Genomic DNA, 20,446 nt, shown 5'->3' with positions numbered 1-20,446 from the left:
AACCAATGGAACACATTATTCAGTTATTCTGTTTATTTGAAAGAAAAATATACTTCTCTTTTCACAAAGACCTTCAGTACAAGTACCCTGACCGGTATAACAAATGATACATGAAAAAACACTTATAAAATGAAACATAAAATAAGCATAAAAAAAAAGAAAAAGAAAACACAACAATAGCATCACGTTCACTAATAGGCAGACTTTAACGATCGCATAAACGCTCATATCATCACATGTGAGATGAAGAGCAGGTTTAGGGTCCTGTTTGTATCCAACCTGGCCATACACACATAAGTTTGAGCTTCATTCGGACCCCACATCACACATGAACTGGTGTTGAATTAACAAAAATTAGCTTTCCAACACAGTCAGTCAACCTGCAACAAGCTCACTATTACACTTCAGAAAAAGTACATAAAGAAAAAACACGTTTTTTTTAACCTTCTGATACAAAATACAACTTAATACTGTATGGAAGGACACCTTAAAATAGGTGTCACTAAACCCTATAGAACGATACACAAGAACCCACTGAAGTGCATTTGATTTTACTCGCGTGATTAGCATGATGTTGCTGACACTCGCACAATTTTGATCACTAATGCGGCAGCCAAAGTGCACACATCACAACATTTTTAGAACCAAATAGCATGATTGATGAATGCAGTGTCTGTAAAAGGATGTAGTGGATATACATTCTGTGTTCAAATTAGATCAAAAGCTTGAATGACCTGTTAATAGCCGGAAATTGAAGCTGTGTGCAAACTGAGACAGAATGGATCGAATGTGGTGCAGTGATTGCTGCTGTGCTCACGATGTTGTTATTACAATCAAGCGGCCAACAAAACAACACTGCAGACAACACCACCTCTAAAAGCAGCTGCTAGCCTACTTATGATACAAATCGATGATCTTTCGTCTCAGAGTGCGTCTCTACTCTCTCTTTGGTTTTTGACTGAACTCAGCCCGGATGTCCACAGAGAAGCAGTGCTAATGTTGCAATGTAACCAATTGGGTCCATATCCGTCTTATTCATTCAGAGACAAAACCGGCCCTATACGCTTTCATTGTATGAGTCCTTTCGCAATTATGTTGTCGCCATGATGGAGGTCCACTGGAGATATAAACAAAATCCACACGTTTGACTACTTCTGCAGTCATCTCAAATCCCGAAGTGCCTTGAACAGAGCTGATGTTGAAGAAGTAGCAGAAGAAGAAGTAGAGCTTCCGAGTCGATCCAAGTACTCCTCGGGAATCATTGTGTTCAAAACAACAGCATTAAGGTCCTTTGGCATCCGCTGAATTTCATCAGGGATTGTTAACAGTATCCGATTTATAAATCATATAAAGTATGCTCCTTGTGAGCTCAAAGCCCACAAATTGTGATATGCTGTATTGTTCTGTTGATGTGTGTGAGAAAGTGGGCCCAGCTGGGTTTGTTGTGTCCATGAGATAATATGGAGGAACCTGTAGCTTTAAAATACCTCGTTCATTAACAGCAGAGGAGATTGTTGTTCTCTTAGGACCGAGTCTCTCGATGCAGAAGGGAAGATCTGTAGAACAGCACACAGACTCACTCATTATTATGTTTGTTGATTTTATATTGTTGAGGTGGTTTGATTGTTTTGAATGTGTGAGTGTACACCCACCTGAGGGACCTACGACTGTCTTTCTCCATGTTGTTCTCAGGTCCTTCGCTCTCGTACGAGGCCAGGTGCAGCTCTGCAGCATTAACACAAGACCAAGCCTGAGTTAGATGTGTTCTCTCAACATGGTGACAACACATGGCAGTCCAGCAATTTACTTCTGATTGCATTAATGCGTGCTTAGCGTATTACTGACCGTCTTCGCTGAAGACAGGCGTGATGACGAGGTACTGGAGGATCCGGCGGTCTCTGTCAAACGGACAGATCACCTGACGCCAAACTAGGAACTCGCTCACCTGCTTTGCAAGCTCCCAAAGTTTCTGTTGAGACACAATGACAACAGACTTTATTAACATTGACACCAATTTCGCAGAATGCTTTAAGATCATAACGCACAACAAGACAAGAATCTCACTAAAACGGCTGTCATAGTTTCTTAATGTCATCTGAGAAAGAGAAAAGAAAGGGAAGCTGTTTTGCTCTTTTAGCCACAAGGGGCTGCCATTACATCACACTTGAAAGCCTTTTTCTCAAAGCCTCAATTGTGGCTGAATCTCATGGCTCTTAATTGATAGCTCCTCGACTCCTCGGTCCTCGGCTGAACCGGAAGTTGTTTAGTCCCTCCTCGATGATGGCCGTCTCAAAGCTCTTGTTGCTCCCCTGAGGACCGAGGAGCTGGCATCGAGGAGGGATCCTCGAGGAGCTTTAAGCAAGGATACACGAGAGCAGCCTTCCCGGAAGCCATGCAGCTGAAGGAGTTGCTCGTTGCCTCTCTCCGCCCATGATTTCCCAGAGTCTCTTCTGTGCCTCCTCAGTGGGAGGGACTAAGATGCGAGGAAGGGAGCCAAGTGGAGGACTCAAGGAGGCAATTTAAAAGGGCTATGAGATGCAGCGCATGACTTAGTAGCAGTTCCATAATGATCAAATCGTGCTGTGTTTAGAAGGAGCTTATAACCTCATCGTACAACCTGATTCGTTGAAATACTGTCACTTGAAAACCAATCTCTTAAATTGTGGACTGACCTCAAAATTGATGTGCCCGTTGGTCAGCCTGCTGGCACAGCCTTCATTCAGGAAGTAGATGTCTTTAATAAGGAGACTGAAGAAAGGAATCACGATCTGCAGGAAAGAGACAACAGCCCGGTTACATGCACATTTTACATTTGGGACATTACGTTTTTCTTTTTGAGAAGACTCCCTGGTGCTCTCTTACCTTCTCCTGGCTGCTGTGTGCGGTCTCAGACCTCTGGGTGGCGCCACGGAGCGCAGTGCGGTAGTTGCTGAAGTTACTGGACGGGTCCATCTGGTGCTGGATGAGGTCACACAGAGCAGACACTGATCAAACACATGTTCTGAATGTCTTCTAGCTCCGTTCTATTGGTGAGAAGGCAAACATCTCTACGGCCGATATCCCCAACACTTACACCAACACAATATGGACTGATAAAGCACTACAGGTAAGAGGAACAAAACTATGTAGTTTTAATTTTTTCGTGAACTGTCCTTTTAAAATCAAAACAATTAAAGAAAATACAATTTTACATGTACCAGTGAATCGCCAATGTATGCAGGTTTTCTTACCTCCAGGATTTCAAACTTGTCAGTGTTGACTTTACTCCAGGTCTTCCTCAGTCTGGCAACAGGACTCATGTTCATCCCAGCTGAAAGACAGAGGAGGCGTAAGAATACAGAGTACTTACAGAAACAAACATCAGTTTGTATTTCCTAACTTATAGCCTAACCCTAAACTCCAGCTGGCACTATGTTTGTTGACTTTATTGAATTTGATTGTTTGAATTAGAAAGTCACCAGTTTATTCAAACAGTGTTCGCTGCATTGGATCTGTCGGTGAAAAGCGAGTTTCTGTGGAATTTGCTGTGGAATACTCACTGATGATGGCCATGAGGGAGTTGAAGTTGCCGATGTTGAAACACTCCTGAGCCACATCAATGAAGAACTCTATGATCCGCGCTCGGTGTTTCTTCTTCACTGGCTGTAATGACAGAACACAACAGGAGGTGAATCAAAGACTGCTCGACCTCTGGCCTAAAGATGGCCAACTGGAGCTGCGTCTTTCAATACTGTATCGATATACAGATGCTAAGTATCGATCTATCATTATCTATGTGTAGGTCAGTTTGTTTGCTTCACAATCCCATATTGCGGCAATAAAACTGAAGTGAGATGAACAAACTGAGAAGTTTATCTTTTTAGACAACACAGATGTTGACAAAGTTTCCTTTCGGGGGCATCATTTTCCACAAGCTGGAAAAAGAAGTGATACATTGCAGTATATCAAAGAATATTGCAATATGTTTAAAATTGCAATAATATCATATCATGACATAGGTATCGTGGTGATATGGTTTCGCGAGGCCTCTGGTGATCCCCACCCCTATTAGTTGCTCGATTAATCGATGGAATAATCAGTAGAATGCTCGACTACTGAAAACTTCAATAGCTGTCGTCCTAAAACCCGGAGAGACTTTGTGGATTTCTGAGCCCTTCCTTTAAGAACAACGTACCATACAGATCTCAGTGGCCACCATGTAACTCAGTCTGTTGAACCAGTTGACGTAGGCCTCCAGGTTACTGGTTTTGCGCTTCCGGAAGAAACCCTAAAAAAAAACAAAAAAAACAAGAAGACTGAGATGACATGGTAAAAATACAAGCACAACAAGGATACATTGGTTTTTTCATTTTAGTAGTTTATTATGTATACTTTTTAAGAGACAAAGAAACTGTGGTCCTTTTTGTTGTTATAGGTGAGAACATAAAGTGAACCGCCTAGGGAAAAAAGATAGATAAAAAGGGATTATGTGTAGGTGACCGATGCAACACCGAGATTGGATCCAACTCAAGTCTCTTTTCTTTAGATCTTTAAATACATTCATCTGTGTAATACATGGAAATAGACCTTAAGGTACCCTTACTAGCCATTTCTGGAGCTTTAACTGCATCTTATGAGTTTCCTAAGAGTTTGCTCAAAGTACTGAGAAAAGTACTGAGTATTAATACAAAGCAAATGCAAATATGAATATGAACACCATGAAGATGCAGATGAAAGCTTCGGAAAAGAGCTAGTAAGTGGAACTTAAGTTAAGATTTTTTTTTATATATATTCTTCTTGTTAGGATTTTCTTTCTTTTCTGTTTTTATTTTTATTTTGGGCATTTTGGACAAATTTTCCGGACAACACAAATTCTGATTTGGCTTTCTGCATCATCATTTTCTCAAGAGTATCCAATGATCATTTTATAAGAAATACAAGAAAGCAGACTGCTGCTAATCTGTGATTTGTTTTGCATATGGATCTCGACAGCCCTCACACCCACACAACCTACAGACCTGTGACGTGTCTGTTGTTATTTCCATCTGCTTTTGGGCCTTTTGGTTTTCAGCGAGATGAGCAGTGGTAAACCTGTTCGCTGAGGGCACTTTTCTATAAATAAACATTAGAAAAGCGCCGTATATACATGGACTTGATGATTTCATCTCTCAGATTCATGGCTGTGTTAAATGCTTACACAACACCGGCAGCCCACTCCACTCCAAACGTCCCCTTTACACTTTAGGAACCCTCACGCTTACTCAACCTCTCTTTTATACAAAGTGGTTCTTATATAACTGATGCAACCACGGATGATGCAACTCGGACACAAACAGCCGCCGAAAGCATGTTCTCGGCAGAGCTGATTGAAGGCGACCCTTCAGCTGACTCACAGGACCACTTAGGAGGGAAAGAGCCCTTCAGATACACGTACATGTATGCACAATGCCTCTTTTCATACTGATGCACTGATGTTTGATGCATTTTTAAAAGCTACATTAAAAAGGGTGGGGGGGGGGGTCACAATATCTGCCAGAAACATCTTTTATGTGGGTTCTAAAGCAAATTAACTTGAACTGAAGCAAACCACAAATTAGATTTAAAGCTGACTAAAAATTAAGAAACTTTAAATAAAAATAATACAGGGTGTCATAAAAATGACAACAATCTGGAGCTTTTTTTTATCATTTCTTTGATATTGATCATTATAAAACACCATCACGTTGCAGTTTTCTTAAGCTCTCTTCGAGAAAAATCGAAAAAGCTACGTGCAGCAGGCTGTAGGTGTTAGGAGTGGGAATCTCTGGGAACCTCACAATTAGATTCTGATTCAGAGGGCAACGATTGGATTCTAAACCGATTATTTATTTCTGCACTCTTGCCTGAACTCTAAGTTGTTGTCCATTTTCCCGTCCTCTTCCAGTCACTCTGTGTTCGGATTTGTACATATTATCTGGAGACAGTATATTTAAAGTAAAAATCAACACATTTAACACATTTCTTTTATAATAACTGATTATTCACTTATCAGACTAGAGCATCGAATCGTTCTAGAGAGAATCGTGATGCGTCTAAGAATCGATTAATTGCCCCACCCCTACTAGGTGTAGCAGATAGATCCATCCATCTGCTACACTTTAGTGATTTACAAACAACGTTAACTACTAGAGGGAAGACGCGAAAACTTGTCTCACAGGGTCGTGATTGGGATGATGCAAAACTGAAACTCAAATTGTACCTTATGGTTATCCAGAGGATCCTTCGTGGCGAATGTCTGGATGAACTCCTCAGGACCGATAAAACTCAGTCTGTCCTGAAGGCAGAGAACAGGGAGAGGAAACAATGAGGACAAAAAAACACGTGATTAACAATTAGGATCGGCAGAAAAAAACTGCACAGAAGTCAAAGCAATTTGGCTTCATACCAACTTAAAGTATAATAAACTTTCAATATGCATAACGGACCACAAAGAAGGGGTTTATTGGAAAACAATAAAATCAAGAAATCACAAAAATTCATTAAGTCAACATGCAAGCTGGAGACAGAAATAAAGGCAATTTTGCAGTTCATTAAGTCTATAAATGTTTTATATTTTTGTATTTAAATCCTGCTTTAACACCACCATTACCACCACTGAACTTAATATAAAGGCCTGTAAAGTAGTAACCACACATCCAGACATCAAACAGGTTTCATTATGCAACAGATGGTTAAACAGGAGACCTGTGACACATTACTCCAATATAAAGAGTTCCTAATGACTTCTCACCAGTTCAATGTGTGTGAGCTGCTGGGCGAGGATGAAGGGGTCGTCACACACGCTCATCACGTCGCTTCGCTGACCCGAGGCCTGTTTGCTTTTCAGGGAAGCGGGCCGCTCCGTCGCCACGGCGTTGAGCGCGGCGACGGCCTCCTCGTACTGGCCGAGGGCCGACAGCCGTTTGATCAGTCGCTGCGTCATCTGCTGCATGGCTCGCCAGGAGTACTGGAAGACACAAACGCAACACGGATCATTACACATGATACTCAAAAACACTTTCCCTTAACTAAAACAGGAAACACTACGACATGAGAAATGTAGAGATTTTAGCGCATTACTTAATGAGTCTGGGGGGCATGATGGACTTGGTTCACTCGTCGATTCAATCCTCATCTATCCAGTATTATCGACAAAGTGAAAATGATGCGCACTTCTTATATATTCTTTTTCTTAAAAAGCGTAGTTTGTTTTTAATTTAAATGTCCAGAAGAGCTTAGTAATTAAATTGTCAAATCCCATTTTAGTTCCTTCTTGTAAATATATAATAATATCACTGATTGCGTTAAATGGGCGTATGTATCGTCTCCTATCGGACATAGGCCCCTTCAATCAGATATGAAATCATAGCAGACTTTGTGATGTCAGTAAATGTTGCATCGTTGTCCAAACAATCAGTATAATATGGTATCGTGAAAAAACGTGACACCCCCTAGATTCCAGACTAACCTCATCTGCTCTGGCCACATGGTGGGTCATGTCCTTGAGGCAGCGCATCATCCTCTCGTCCCTGAAGTCGTACGGAAATGTCTCCGTCCACTCGGTCAGCAGCTGCACCAGCTTGGGCGCCACCTCGCGGGAACGGATCTAAATAAAAAAAATTAAAATAAGCATGTGTTAAATGTCACTGAAGTAGACACTTTGCAGATATCATTTTATAGCATTTATTGATGTGACCTCATGACCTTCATGTGTTCACACGGCACACAAACAGACACAATTTGTTTGTCTGCTTATTTTATTGTTCATTAAGTGTGTTGACTTTTCATTTTTATTTCCCCCTGTGTCAATTTGAGCCCTCTCTGTCTGACTGGAATATCTTTGCTAATAAAAATACTCTCACACAGAATTACAGAGCTTTGGGTGTGTGTGTGTGTGTGTGTTTGTGTGTCTGTGGGTGAAAGAGTGTGACGATCATATGGTGGGTGTGAGTTTGTGTGGGCGAGAGAAATAATAACTGCGTATGTTTGTGTGTGTGCGTAATAGAGTGTGATGATCATATGGTGGGTGTGCGTTTTTGTGGGAGAGAGAAATAATAACTGCGTTTGTCTCTGTGTGTGTGTGTGTGTGTGTGTGTGTGTGATCCGCCCACCTTATCCAGCAGGGCGTCTCCGGACCGCTGCTGTTCGACACACAGGTGACAAACCCTGGTCATGAGCTCGTACGGGTGCAGGAAGAGGCGTGAACTCAGCAGGAAGGTGAACACGTACGACCTCTGATGATAAGGAAACAAAACAGCTCTCAGGACAAGAAGGCAAAACAAAATGTTGGCTGCGCGCACACACACACACGCGCGCACACACACGCACACACACACACACACACACACACACACACACACACACACACACACACACACACACACACACACACACACACACACACACACACACACACACACACACACACACACACACACACACACACACACACACACACACACACACCTTCATCTTTCCCACTAAATAGTGTGTTTCTCGCTACATGAGAGCACCTTTCTGGTACTTACATCAGGGTAGTAGTCAACTGTGGGGACCAGATGCTGGATCAGCGCCTCAAGGGATGCTGAAACCAAACTGTTGTCGTGGTAACACATCTCCCCATAGCTAGCGGTGAAGCCGTGTCCATAACGCCGGCCTTTCGCCGCGACAGAGTTGTTACGAGAGGACTGCTCGCTGCCGCTGCTGCTGCTGGTGTGACGGTACGCGCGCGCCGGACAGGAAGTGCTGTGCTGCCGGGGGCTGTGCGGCTGCGTCGAGGAGTACGGGTTCTTGGACACCGCGCAGCCGCTGTTGTGATGTTGCTCCTTGGCGGTCACAGAGGAGACAGAGGAGCTGCGATACGAAGTGTGTGGCTGCGGTATGTCGTAGGGGTTTTCTGCCGCGGGGTAGGCGCCGTTGTAAACGTTTTCCTTGGCGGGCTTTGGGGCGGTGCCGTTGCGGTACGGGCTGTGGGGCTGAGGGAGGTTGTTGTTGTTGTTGCCGTAGGAAGCACACGAGTTGAACTTCCCGGCATACGGGGTTGTGGGAGGCATGACGGCCTGCGAAGTAGACACAAGGAGGAGGTTAGGAGGAGGTTAGGAGTGGGCGATCTGGATTCAATCACAGTCTAGGTCCTTTTCGGTCAGTCAGCTGGGGTCATACAGCTGTTTTGCTCCCTGATTTGTGACATTGGCCAAAGTGAACTGATACAGTGGTTCCCAGCTTTTTGACTAAAACAAAGTAACCCCGTTGTTGACATTGTGGTTTTGTTCAATCAATAGTCCAATAACCCAAATCTATTTATTGTATACTCCACACATTGAAGAAGCTACTACCAGCACATAATTAATTATTTTGTTGATTCATCTTCTGTCGATCAGCTTCTCCAATCATTACTTCTGCTACTACAAAAGTGGGGTACCATGCTTAAAAGTGATTTTATGTAACTTTGAAATGTTTCTGAAACTGTGTAATGTTCCATCATGGAGATTAACAGTGAAAAGAACGCATTTTGTATATAGTTGTTGTTAACGGCCCTCCAGTTTCTCACACATTGTGACGGGTCCCAGATTTCGGCTGAACACCGGAAAAAAGTGTGTGTTAGTGTATCCAACCAGGTAAAAAGGTGGCGGGAGATTTCTTTATATAGGCCTAAATGTATTTCGATTTTATTTTAGAAGTTATCTGCTGTAGTTATGGCTGATACTGGGGCAGGGCCATCACAGAAAAGCAGGAAAGGAAAAAACAAAGATTACAGATGGTGACATATACGGGACTTTCCTGGTTAAATAGAGGTTAAATAAAAAAAATAAAAAATAAATAAAAAAAAATATACAAGATTTTAAATTATTCAAAGACGACCCTGAATCGGCCCTTAGGTATATGAAATAGATCTATTTTCTTCAAAAAATAACTTCAGATTGCTTGATGTGGCTGTACGCCAGTAGCAGACATTAAATGACACCCTCCTTCCATTCAGCCCGGACACTTTACTCCTTTTAATCTGTGGTCTTTTCTTTTCCCTTGTCCCCCTGTACTTGAGTAAAGTGTCCTTGGGTTTCATGACGTGCTATATTAATTTAAGTTATTAATAACTTTGGTTACTATGACAATCTGTTATTGCTTTGGCTCGTGACACAGTTGCACTGATACGGTTTAGCTATCCATCGCGACGATATGACCTACTCCACGTAACGCATGCTCCTTTAAGACAGCAGGTGTGGTAAGAACTCTGCCGCTGTCGTCCAAAGGAGCGGCTGAAACCAACACCAACTGAAAGCTACATATAGCTACATTAAGTTTAAAAATGATAATAACTATTCAAACACATTCACTGCTGTTGGACTGACCACCTTTCAGTCAACACTAGAAGTCCCTCTCTTACAGATGCCTCCTGTAGTTTTCCTGCTACAACACTATGACACAACCACCCGCGCTTCCTGGGAATGTGGTTGATGATCGAGCTGCGTCACATGTTGTGAAAATATCTGTTGGAGCAACTTGATCACGCAAAGCAGAAGTCTAAGAAGCATCTGTGAAAGTAATTACACTTAATCACATAATATAACCCCTCCTCTGTTTACCGTTTTGGCTTGGAACTGGTGAAAGATGCCTTCACTTTCCCTAAAAGTTACTGGTTGTTGTTTGTTTGTTGTTTTTTACAAAACAAAAAGGGATTTTGAACAAAGTTTTTTTCCCCTACCTCTTCCTTTATTGTGCGTTTTATTACTACACATTCTTGAATCAAATTTTTCGACATCAAGGCGGCATATGGGGGGAGAAAATAGGCCAACAGATGGATGATCTCAAGACACCAATGATTTCTTTCTGCCTTAATGGTGTAGATAATTGGATTTGAGGTAAGTAAGCTGATCCCAGATCACCAACAAGGCGTGCTTTAACTCTGGAGCCATCTTTATCCTACTACTGTTGTCTGTCTAGGAAACACATGCCAGTGTAAAACGAGCCGTGTACACACATACACATACACACACATACATACATACACACAACGACGTATACATGCACGTAGATTAACATTCTGCCAGAAAACAAAACCCTGCAGGAATCCGGCAGACTTTTGTTTGTCCATCGCAGCGCCGTAAGAGGAGTGTCTGCCTGAGCCAACATCTTACACACCCATGTCCACCATGGCGCCTAGCCCCATGCCGTTATAATCCAAACACACACACATGTCACACATAAACAAATGATGGCTCCACACACACACACACACACACACACACACACACAGACAGAGAGAGAGAAAGAGAGAGCCTGGCATTTTGCCAGTGTAAGCCAGTCCAATGCCAGCCTGTCTTCTGAACTTTGTGATCTCTGCCTGCTGTTTTCCTTCTAACTCAGTTAAAAGATTACAGCGGCTTTAACTTCCTAAAGTTACAATATAATATAATCTGGAAAAGCTCTGGTGGTCAGGTTCAGATAAGGCATCTAGTACTGAATAATATTTACTCCAGTTTGGATACTGCGTTTCTCTTGTGTTTGCACTGGAAATTGATCTTAAACTAATGGAAAACATGTCTACAAATTTAAATCCAATCTTGGTTTTTCCAGACTGACTTCCTGAAATGTTGACCCTTTGGATAGTTTGTGGCTTTCATGCTGCAGTGCTGAGATTTTACTCTCTCTTAATCATAGGTTGGCCTCTCCATGGACGCCTTAATGATGGTTTTGGAGCATAATTTCATATTGAAAGCATTGTTTAAACTCCCTTGTTTGTAAACTTTGAAAAAGTGCAGCCTTATGAAAGGGGTTTGATGTGGTAATAAAGATACAGCAACGGGGCAGAAATGTATAGTTTTGTTGGAACATTGTGCTGACAAACCAAACAAACAAAAAAAGAAACTTTATAAGCATCGTACATTTTATGGTGCCTCTTCCCTGCAACTGGCATCCATTTCGTGATGTGACACTAAGGACAATATCTCGCGTTTGACACACGGCCCAAACCGCAGTGTCTGGTGCCTAAAATGTGGTAACCTAGTTCATCAAAAGGTTGAAACTAATTTCAAGTCTGATGGCGCTGCAGACATATATGATCTGCTAATAGATTTAAACCAACCACCATGATCTTTGAAGCATCAAACAAATTTTGGATCTGACATTTGTCAAATATCATTCTACTGTATGTGAATGCCTGGCGTTGTCTGGTTTTTAAATAAATTAAAGCGTGTTTTAAAAAAGCTTATTTGTTTTAACCCTGACAGGAATAAATTGATTAGGGGGAATTCAAATGCATTTGTTGTTTGCAGCTGGACTTCCGGCAGAATAGAAACACTGATGGCTTAAGGCTTACTTCAATTGAATTTGTTCCAGAAAACCTAAATCCTTCAACGTTAGTCAGACTTTTTTTTTTTTTTTTTTAAAGAAGGTACACCCATCTACGCTGAGGCCAGTTATAACAGGCGGGGGAGAAAGAGGGGGAGGTCTTCAACAATAGAGGTATTATCTATCCTGTCATGGCATTAACAACCACATAAAGACCCCCAGGAAGAGATCAGAGCAGACCACAGCAGATCAGACACACACACACACACACACACACACACACACACACAAACACACACACACACACACGGTTTGCCACCGCCAGGCCCGTATGGTGCTCTGTGTTTGCACGAACTGAGGCTGGGATCATTTTCCCATCAGTCAAACCAGCATAAATCTGACTTTCTCATTCCTCTGTAAGGTGTGAACTGACAGACATAATCTACTGTGAGGTCATGTGCCATAAATCCACACTTGTATTTGCTAAGTGCAATAAACAATCCCCAGGAATCTGTCTTTGGGACTTTGGTTTAAAGGAGCATATCGAAACTCGCGTATTGACATAAGCCGATATAACTGCACGTGGCTCAAGCAGCTCTCAGGTAGTGCACGCTATCCATGCATGGTGATGTGCAAGCACTCTGCAGCCATCAAAGTCCGTATAAATTCTCCTTAATCAAAGCCAACTGACCCCAGAGAGAATCTACGTCCTCACTGGCCTAATATTAGTCCCTGGTGAAACCCCCTGGTCCTTACAGAGGCTTAAAGAAACAATAGAAGATTTGTTTGCACAGGCTCCTGTTTCTTTGTGACGTCTAATCAAATGTGCGGCCTTTAAGCAGGGCTAGACGCTAAAAAAGACTGTTAGACAGAGTGGGTTAACACAATGTGGACACATGGCGTGAGAGAAAAGCACCTGATAAAGAGGACCTGCAAAACATTGTGTCAGTGTGGTTAAAGGCCAAAGCAATGCAACGCAATCTTTCTTCTACTTTGAACCTTATGTTCTTTGACACTAATAAGTTACAGCAGGTAAGGCGTGGGAGCGAGACAAGCATGTTAGTCTGAGGGGAAACCCTCCACCGTCAGCCTTATTCCTTACAAAGAATGAGGTTAAAGTCCAGGCTGTTCTCATATCACTTACTCGGGGTTTTGCCAAAGCTGCACACTAGACAATTTCCACACGTACAACCCTTTAAACAGCACTGCCATACACAGGAACAGCACTTCTGTCAAAGAAAGTCCAACTTTCTCTAGAAGGAGGGCTCACTCACTGCTGCTTAGAGGATTTTAAACTCAAACTTGAATCTGCCGGAGAAGTGACTATACTTGATTTACGAATGCCATTTAGGCCGCATTCATACGTTTATGATGCCTCAATTAGCAGTCTTATCTTAAATTTTGTGAGGCAGTACCTCAAACATGGCCTTCTGAGACTCTACTACTCTATCAGGTAACTTTAAATGCTGCTAATAAAAAGGGTGATGTGAATCAGGTCTAGCTAGTGTGTCATGCTGCTACGTTACCTTCCACCAGTAGACTGGTAATATACACAGTCTACGCTTTCAGCTAGCACCACCTCACACTGATTCTGCTGTTGAAAGTATAACTTGGTAGTAGAGCATTTTAAAGCAACACTTTGCATTAGGTCTGCACGATATAGGGAAAAATATGAATCACGGTGTTTATACCTTAGAATTGATATCACGATTCACTGCCACGATTTTCTATCTCACAAAGTGTAATGTTTATTGCACACATGAACCATGACAAAACAAATTGGCAGAATCCAAACAGCTATTTTTGGCACCTTTAGCACATTGGTTGGGCATCAGCACGAGCCTGTAGACACAGAGGCCTCGATGAAGAGAAGGGAGAGCCCACTCACAGAAGAAAGTAGTGATTGGGATGCATTCGGCTCGTAAAAACTAAATGAGAACCCAAGTCAACGTTTTTTTTTTTTGATTACATTTTTTTTTAAATTAAATCGTGAACAGTGTGACTCGATGTCGCGATTTTACACCGCTTAATAGTGCAAGGCTTACTTTGTATTACTGCAGAAATTGTTAGGTTTTGGTGACTGTGGCACAGCTATCGGACCGACCAGCCTTAAAAAGTTCTCTACAGACCAAACCCCTGAATATGTCTCTCCAATCTGGGACAGCGCCCTTGCCATGCCATTAGCTAGGATGCTAGGATGTTTTGATAATCGGTTAATTGGTTTAGGCTAAGTGATTTTTTTTTTCTGGGTTCTTGTCTGTTGCTTAAACAAGGCAAGACATTTGAACACACAACCTTGGACAAAAGGAAATTGTTATGGCCATTTTTCACTATTTTCTGAGCTTTATGGACCAAGCAATTTGAGTTTTGGGGTTGTTTTCCTTCACTTTGTTTAAATCACTTTAAGCATCATTAACACCAGACCAGAACGAACCAATGTAAATGTAGAAGGATACAGTGCGGAGCTCAAACAAAACGCTCCACTCACGCTTGAGTAACCCTACAGGTCAGATGAGGCCTTCAGGCGCTGTCAAAACACCCGCCGCTGGGACCCTTCGCTGACCACTTTCAAAACCTGCACCTGCAACTACATCTGATAGACAGGCAAACAGAGCCGGATACAGAGACCGTGTTCAGATTGGATGGAGAGATATGTGGAATACAATTCACTCGCTGCTGGTCTTTATCGCACACAAGCACGCATGTCCTTGTGTGTTGGCTCAACACATACACAGGGCTAGAAGTACACACACACACACACACACACACAAAATCTGGTAGGCTAGTACAGTATTAACCTAGTGTTAGAAGGGATAAAGACCCATTATCTCCTCTGCTGCTGGGATATAATAAACGTGAGCTTGTGTAAGGGGTTTTCTCACACACATTTTCTTTTGTCTGTAATGCTACAGATCTTACACACAACAGCCTTATAACACAACACACACACAATGTATATTAAGAATGAAGTTGAAGTTGGAAAGCATAACTTAAGATAAAACAACTGTTTTTAGAACAGCTGAAGCCCAAAATGTTGCTTGGGTTCTTCAGACTGCCGTTGTGTTATTTGTTATCATTGAATAAGATAAACCATGTAATTTAGGGTTTACTTCACGTAGCCTGTTACGTAAGCTTGCAAAGTAAGGGATATTTGAGGCATTCGTTTCAGCAAGTTAAGGGGCTATAGAAGTGTGTGGAGAGAGAGAGAGAGAGAGAGAGAGAGACACACACACACACACACACACACACACACAACCACACACAGAGCTTGGTCTACATTATGGGTTTCTGACTGAGTCATAACACAGTAAAAGTAAAAGCTGACTGTGAAAAAGCCACGCTGTGTAACCACAGTCCTATCACAGGTGCTGGTGAGTAAGTGTGTCTGACAGCCAGCACAATAATAAACTCACATGGGTGGTAAACAACAACAACAACAACAAAAGTAGTTAGGAAGAAGAAATTACAAAAAAAAGGGAGGATAGAGTTAGCATTGTTTGTTTATCTTTACATATCACGAGACAAGCTTTTCAGTTAACACGATTGTCTGAGCTAAGTTTCATTTTTTTTAATTAAATGTATTACAACCACGAGATTACCTTAATTAAAAAATAATGTGGGCAACATAATAATGCTAAATGCATGAATGCAAGGAAATAAAACCTTGGAAAAAAAAAACTATTTTGTGACTAGACGTCAGTTAAGTAAAATATATGCCAACTATTTTAACGTCTCCAACGTTACCATACCAGATTTTCATTCAGTCCGTAAACATATTTTTCTGAAAATGACGCTTAATTCCCCACAAAACTGAAGTTTGTTTCTAATAAACCCCGTCATCCACACCCTGCACAACTTACCTCTGACGTGATGCAGCTCGAGTCCGAATTTAATCTTTTCCCCAGTAGAAACAGACGAAAACGCGAAGAAACAACACCATCCAAACTGTTAGTAGGCTAATCTCCGCAGTTGGTCCTCCTCACACCGGGATAAAGCTGCACGATGTGTAAAACACAGAGAAGTCTTTCAGCAGTGTGTCTGCACCGTGCTCCACTCCATTGTGTCTCCGCTGTTGATATCTGAGTCAATTATTCGAACCAGCAGCGCTGGAAATGAGCCTCAAAGCGAGGCGTATTCAAATGACTTCTGTAGAGCCGGGAAATCCGACCAATGGCTGTACGGGGGCGGGAGCCTCTTGGGGCGAGACGAGCCAATCGCATTGGAGCAGTCGAAAAATCGAAATCACCGCAAATTGTGATTGGCTGGCTCGCCGTCCCGTCGGCTTCTTTCTCTTCAACCGCAACCAGGGGCCGCAAATGTTTTTGTTGGCGAGCTAAAATACGGAAGGTGTACGGTTTCCTTCAGGAATGTGTGTGTGTGTGTGTGTGTGTGTGTGTGTGTGTGTGTGTGTGTGTGTGTGTGTGTAAGTTGGTCTCAGTTACAAGATCATGAGTTGGAAGAGTAGCCCATGCTTCTTATGTGTGTTTTTTTGTGTTTTTTTTTACTTTACTATTGTCAGTGAGAGTTGCTTTAGGATTCAAGATTACAACACATAGAGGTAGGAAGGGAATTAGCTAGATATTCTATAAACTATACATTGTTGTAAAAAAATATAATGGAATAGTATTGAAGCATTGCATGTATTGTAGCATAACTTACTTTCCATTTGAGTTTTTTTTTTCCTACTTACAGTAGGCTACCTTTAACGCTCCTTAGAACTGAGGAGAACTGGAGAGTTGGGTGATAATTCCCTGTGGGTTTGCGACTGTAACGTTAAATTCACATTACACAGAGTCATGTCAATATAAAATGTATTGAATAGTGAAGCTTTTATTGTTTAGGTAAAGCTGTGTCATTGTTGTGTGCAGTTGAAAGCCAGTTTAGTCATGTTTTGTTGGATGTGTGTGTATTCAAGATTTCATTCACTTATGACATAACAGACATGTCACACACCACTTTTACATACAAGTGTTTGTGTGTAAAGTTAATGAACACACTCCCAGCAGACTGGTGCTTACAGGTAGGCCTAATTATACCTGGTTATGTTCGTTCTCGCAATCCCCTAATGTGTAACTGTTCATTGGTAATCCATTAAATTGTACCTTTGAGTACATCTATAAACACAGTTGTTGACGCTCAGCAGTACTGTGGTGTGTACACTATTCAACACTGCTGGCAGTATGGACAAAGTGGTAATTTACAGGATTCTTTTTTATTTACAGGAACGGTATTAATTGTACGTTGTTGCATTAACATTTTTTTCAAGAATTAAGAAAAACAGTCTTGATGACAGGGATTTTTCTGATATCCGATGGGGTTTTGAAAGGATTTTCCAACCCCACAAGGTTGGAGAGATAGGCTACTCCACCCATAACACAAAGTTATCCCTAAATTGAAGTAAAAACAAGAAGATTATCTAAATTAGGTTTTCATGTAACAACAGGAACAGCGATCGTAGCGACGTAGTTTTTTGTTCCCATGTGGGTCTTTTTAGGCATATGGGTTAACAGGTTTACTTTGTCAGAGTATGAAAACACACCTCATCTCTTTCTCTAAATGTTTAGAAGATACTCTAAATATATATACTATGCTCCCTCCAACAGTCTAATTTTTTCTAAAATATGGTAATTAAAGCGAGGTGGGTGCACACCAGTCCCACCCCCTCAACGGCCACTGCACTGCTGCCATCCACCTCAGCACCGCCCAGGCCTTTTCATTGCATAAACATCAAATTATATAAACACAGCTTTAGATGTACAGCGAGGCACTGCTGACGTTGTGGGCGGCGCTCATTTTTTGATCACTGACGCCTCTTACATTCTGACACATCACCGTTTATGCGAGAATAGCTGATCTCTGATTCTTGCAGGCTGCAGGGTTTTCTCGTTTCAGTAACCCAACTCCTACACCAGGCATCCGAGCGCACAGCTTCCGGCTGGGTAGTATGCCCATGCATGCACACACACACACACACACACACACACACACAAACACATCTCCATCCGGTGACACTTGACCGTTGCAACCCTCGGTGGGGACCCTCATGAGGCTCAGCTTTTCGATTAGCTGCTTGACGCCCACGACTGCCAGAGTGCTTTTGAGGAAGACTTCCTGTCAGAGGGGTGTATGGGATCAAGGATGTCAATGTAAATAAGATAAGCCTCAACTGGCTATGACGTCAACACTACTATGCTCACATTTGGTATATGGATGGCAGCCACGCACCGACATACTGTGTTTCCCATCTTCACGTGATGTTGATTTGAATCACACGTTGTTTTTTTGTCACATGTTGGCTCCTCGCTGATCACTTGTTACATTCTGTTGAAAACTTCTTCAATAAGAAATCAACAAAGTTAGTTTTATGTTCTGAAAACACATCTTTTGTAAGACCTTTAAAAACCATTTATCATGTATGGTAAAGTGACAAAAACCATTCTTGGTTTCCAAATGGCAAAAGAGAGAATTTACTGCCTTTTTAGTATGACCTTGAAGGTCCCACATTGTAAAAAGTAAGAAGTCCATGTCTTTTTTATATTATTAAGCAGGTAGAGGTGCTATTTTAATACTGCAAAAGTTTCAAAAGTCTCAATCCATGGATAAATGCACACAGGACAGGTAGGACTTCCATACAGTTGTGATGTCACAACAATACTAAAAAGTGCCGTCATTCCCCGGCTGCAAACGTTGACCAATCAGAGCGGACTGGGCTTTTTTGGATGGGGGCTTAAACGTCACATTTCAGACAGAGGGTGAATACAGGTACAGGATGAGAAAAGGGTGTTTTTGTTCTGTTCTAGAAAACCCCAAATACAAGTATGAAGCAGAAAATTAGCATAACATGGGAATTTACATATTTAATTGTCTTAGAACAAGAGAGAATATAATAATGAAGGAACAGAAGGGGTACATCCTGCAGGACTCAAACATTAGCCACATGGTTTCAGATGCTGAATTTGTTTGATAAAAAAAGTTGGTTTAGGTTGTGTCTGCTTTTTGTCTGCACACATTGTCCAGCGAGGAGGCAGTTAGTGAAGAGAAGATAGTCAAGGAAAACGAGTCAGCGTCCGTGTGTGAGTACACAGGGTTGATGTGCAGGCGTTTAGCATGAAGGTCACTTTGTTCAAGGTCTTCTCTATTTACGGAAACCAGAGAAGCTCTCATCCTCACCGTTTCTGATTTCCACATTATTCACCAAAACTACTCATGCAGATACTGAAGCAAAAACAGCAAAAGTAGGAGTCGTGTCCTTGATTCTTAGTCGCCATGCCAACATACACTGTCAGGCAAACTTTTTTTTACGTGACATCTGATGAAAGGAGCGAGCATAGTTCAATGAGTCATGTTTCATTTTATTGGAGAAGCGCCTGTGTCAGTGTGATCTCACAATAAATTTAGTACACAGCAATAAAGATTGTGTTACAGAGAACTTTTCCTAAACAAATGACCATGTTTACGAAACGTGACTAACTTCACATAATTATTTGGGTACTCAGGTCTGCAACTTAACAGCTTTGATTCGTTCTCACCGCTCTCAATGTGTCAACTTCAGGTGCAGCAGCCAGCGGTTATTAGTGTAAAACCATTGAATGCTAAGCTATCACAACCTGCATAGATGGATAAAGTTAGCTAGTGGAGAATTTAGCAGCTAAAGTGCCAGATAAATTCCCTCAGGAGTTAGCGGTGACCAAAAGCAGAGCTCAAACAAGAATTACTTAGTGATTTATTGTTGACGCCACAATAAATGCTAGAAAAACGCCCCTTTATCTAGTTCCGTTTGACCAATAGGATTTCTACTTTCTACTTAGAACCCTGGTGGCCCAATGTAATGTGCGACTGTATTTTTTATCATTTCCAACTCAACAGTAAAGTACAAAGCTATTAATTTTACCTAAATATTAGAGCATTTTCAATGACATTACATTATTAAGTTAAAACAAAATGACAGAAAAAACATTGTTAAAAAGCTTCTGACTGGCAACATGTTTCGGATTTCCAGGAAACAGCGACATAAAACATATGATGTCAGCCGCCACTACCAGCAGCAACGACAACAGACGGATGTGCTGTAGTGAGTGCGGGTGGGATTACACAGAGACAGCTGGGTGAGATCATTATGGTTCGAGAAACTGGGGGAAAAGAGGGGGGAGAACCTGAGAAT

General features: G+C 41.8%; 1 protein-coding gene across 1 annotated transcript; it reads right to left on the bottom strand.

Moving 5' to 3' along the window:
- Positions 1-18: 18 nt before the first annotated feature.
- On the bottom strand, positions 19-16,404 carry LOC117959915 (ras-GEF domain-containing family member 1B-B-like). Its single transcript, XM_034897317.1, has 14 exons — positions 16,146-16,404; positions 8,526-9,056; positions 8,109-8,231; positions 7,466-7,603; positions 6,749-6,964; positions 6,218-6,292; positions 4,175-4,267; positions 3,540-3,642; positions 3,231-3,310; positions 2,863-2,958; positions 2,673-2,768; positions 1,846-1,969; positions 1,653-1,725; positions 19-1,556 (listed from the first exon to the last, which is right to left on the bottom strand). The coding sequence occupies exons 2-14, from the start codon at positions 9,048-9,050 to the stop codon at positions 1,523-1,525; spliced, it is 1,776 nt and encodes a 591-aa protein (XP_034753208.1). The 5' UTR covers positions 9,051-9,056; positions 16,146-16,404; the 3' UTR covers positions 19-1,522.
- Positions 16,405-20,446: the final 4,042 nt, after the last annotated feature.

This window comes from Etheostoma cragini, chromosome 16 (genome assembly GCF_013103735.1).
Source record: "Etheostoma cragini isolate CJK2018 chromosome 16, CSU_Ecrag_1.0, whole genome shotgun sequence".
NCBI classification, from domain to species: domain Eukaryota; kingdom Metazoa; phylum Chordata; class Actinopteri; order Perciformes; family Percidae; genus Etheostoma; species Etheostoma cragini.
The sequence above is the reverse complement of the archived record's forward strand: the minus strand, read 5'-3'. Positions and strand labels throughout refer to the sequence as shown.

What these genes read in the sequence shown, in the direction of transcription:
- LOC117959915 (XM_034897317.1), bottom strand. Translation starts at nt 9,050, where the DNA reads ATGCCTCCCACAACCCCGTATGCCGGGAAGTTCAACTCGTGTGCTTCC. An exon ending in TGGCCACTGAGATCTGTATG is followed by an intron (nt 3,643 to 4,174) that starts GTACGTTGTTCT and finishes CTGTCATTACAG; the next exon opens with CCAGTGAAGAAGAAACACCG. An exon ending in CACACAGCAGCCAGGAGAAG is followed by an intron (nt 2,769 to 2,862) that starts GTAAGAGAGCAC and finishes TCTTTCCTGCAG; the next exon opens with ATCGTGATTCCTTTCTTCAG.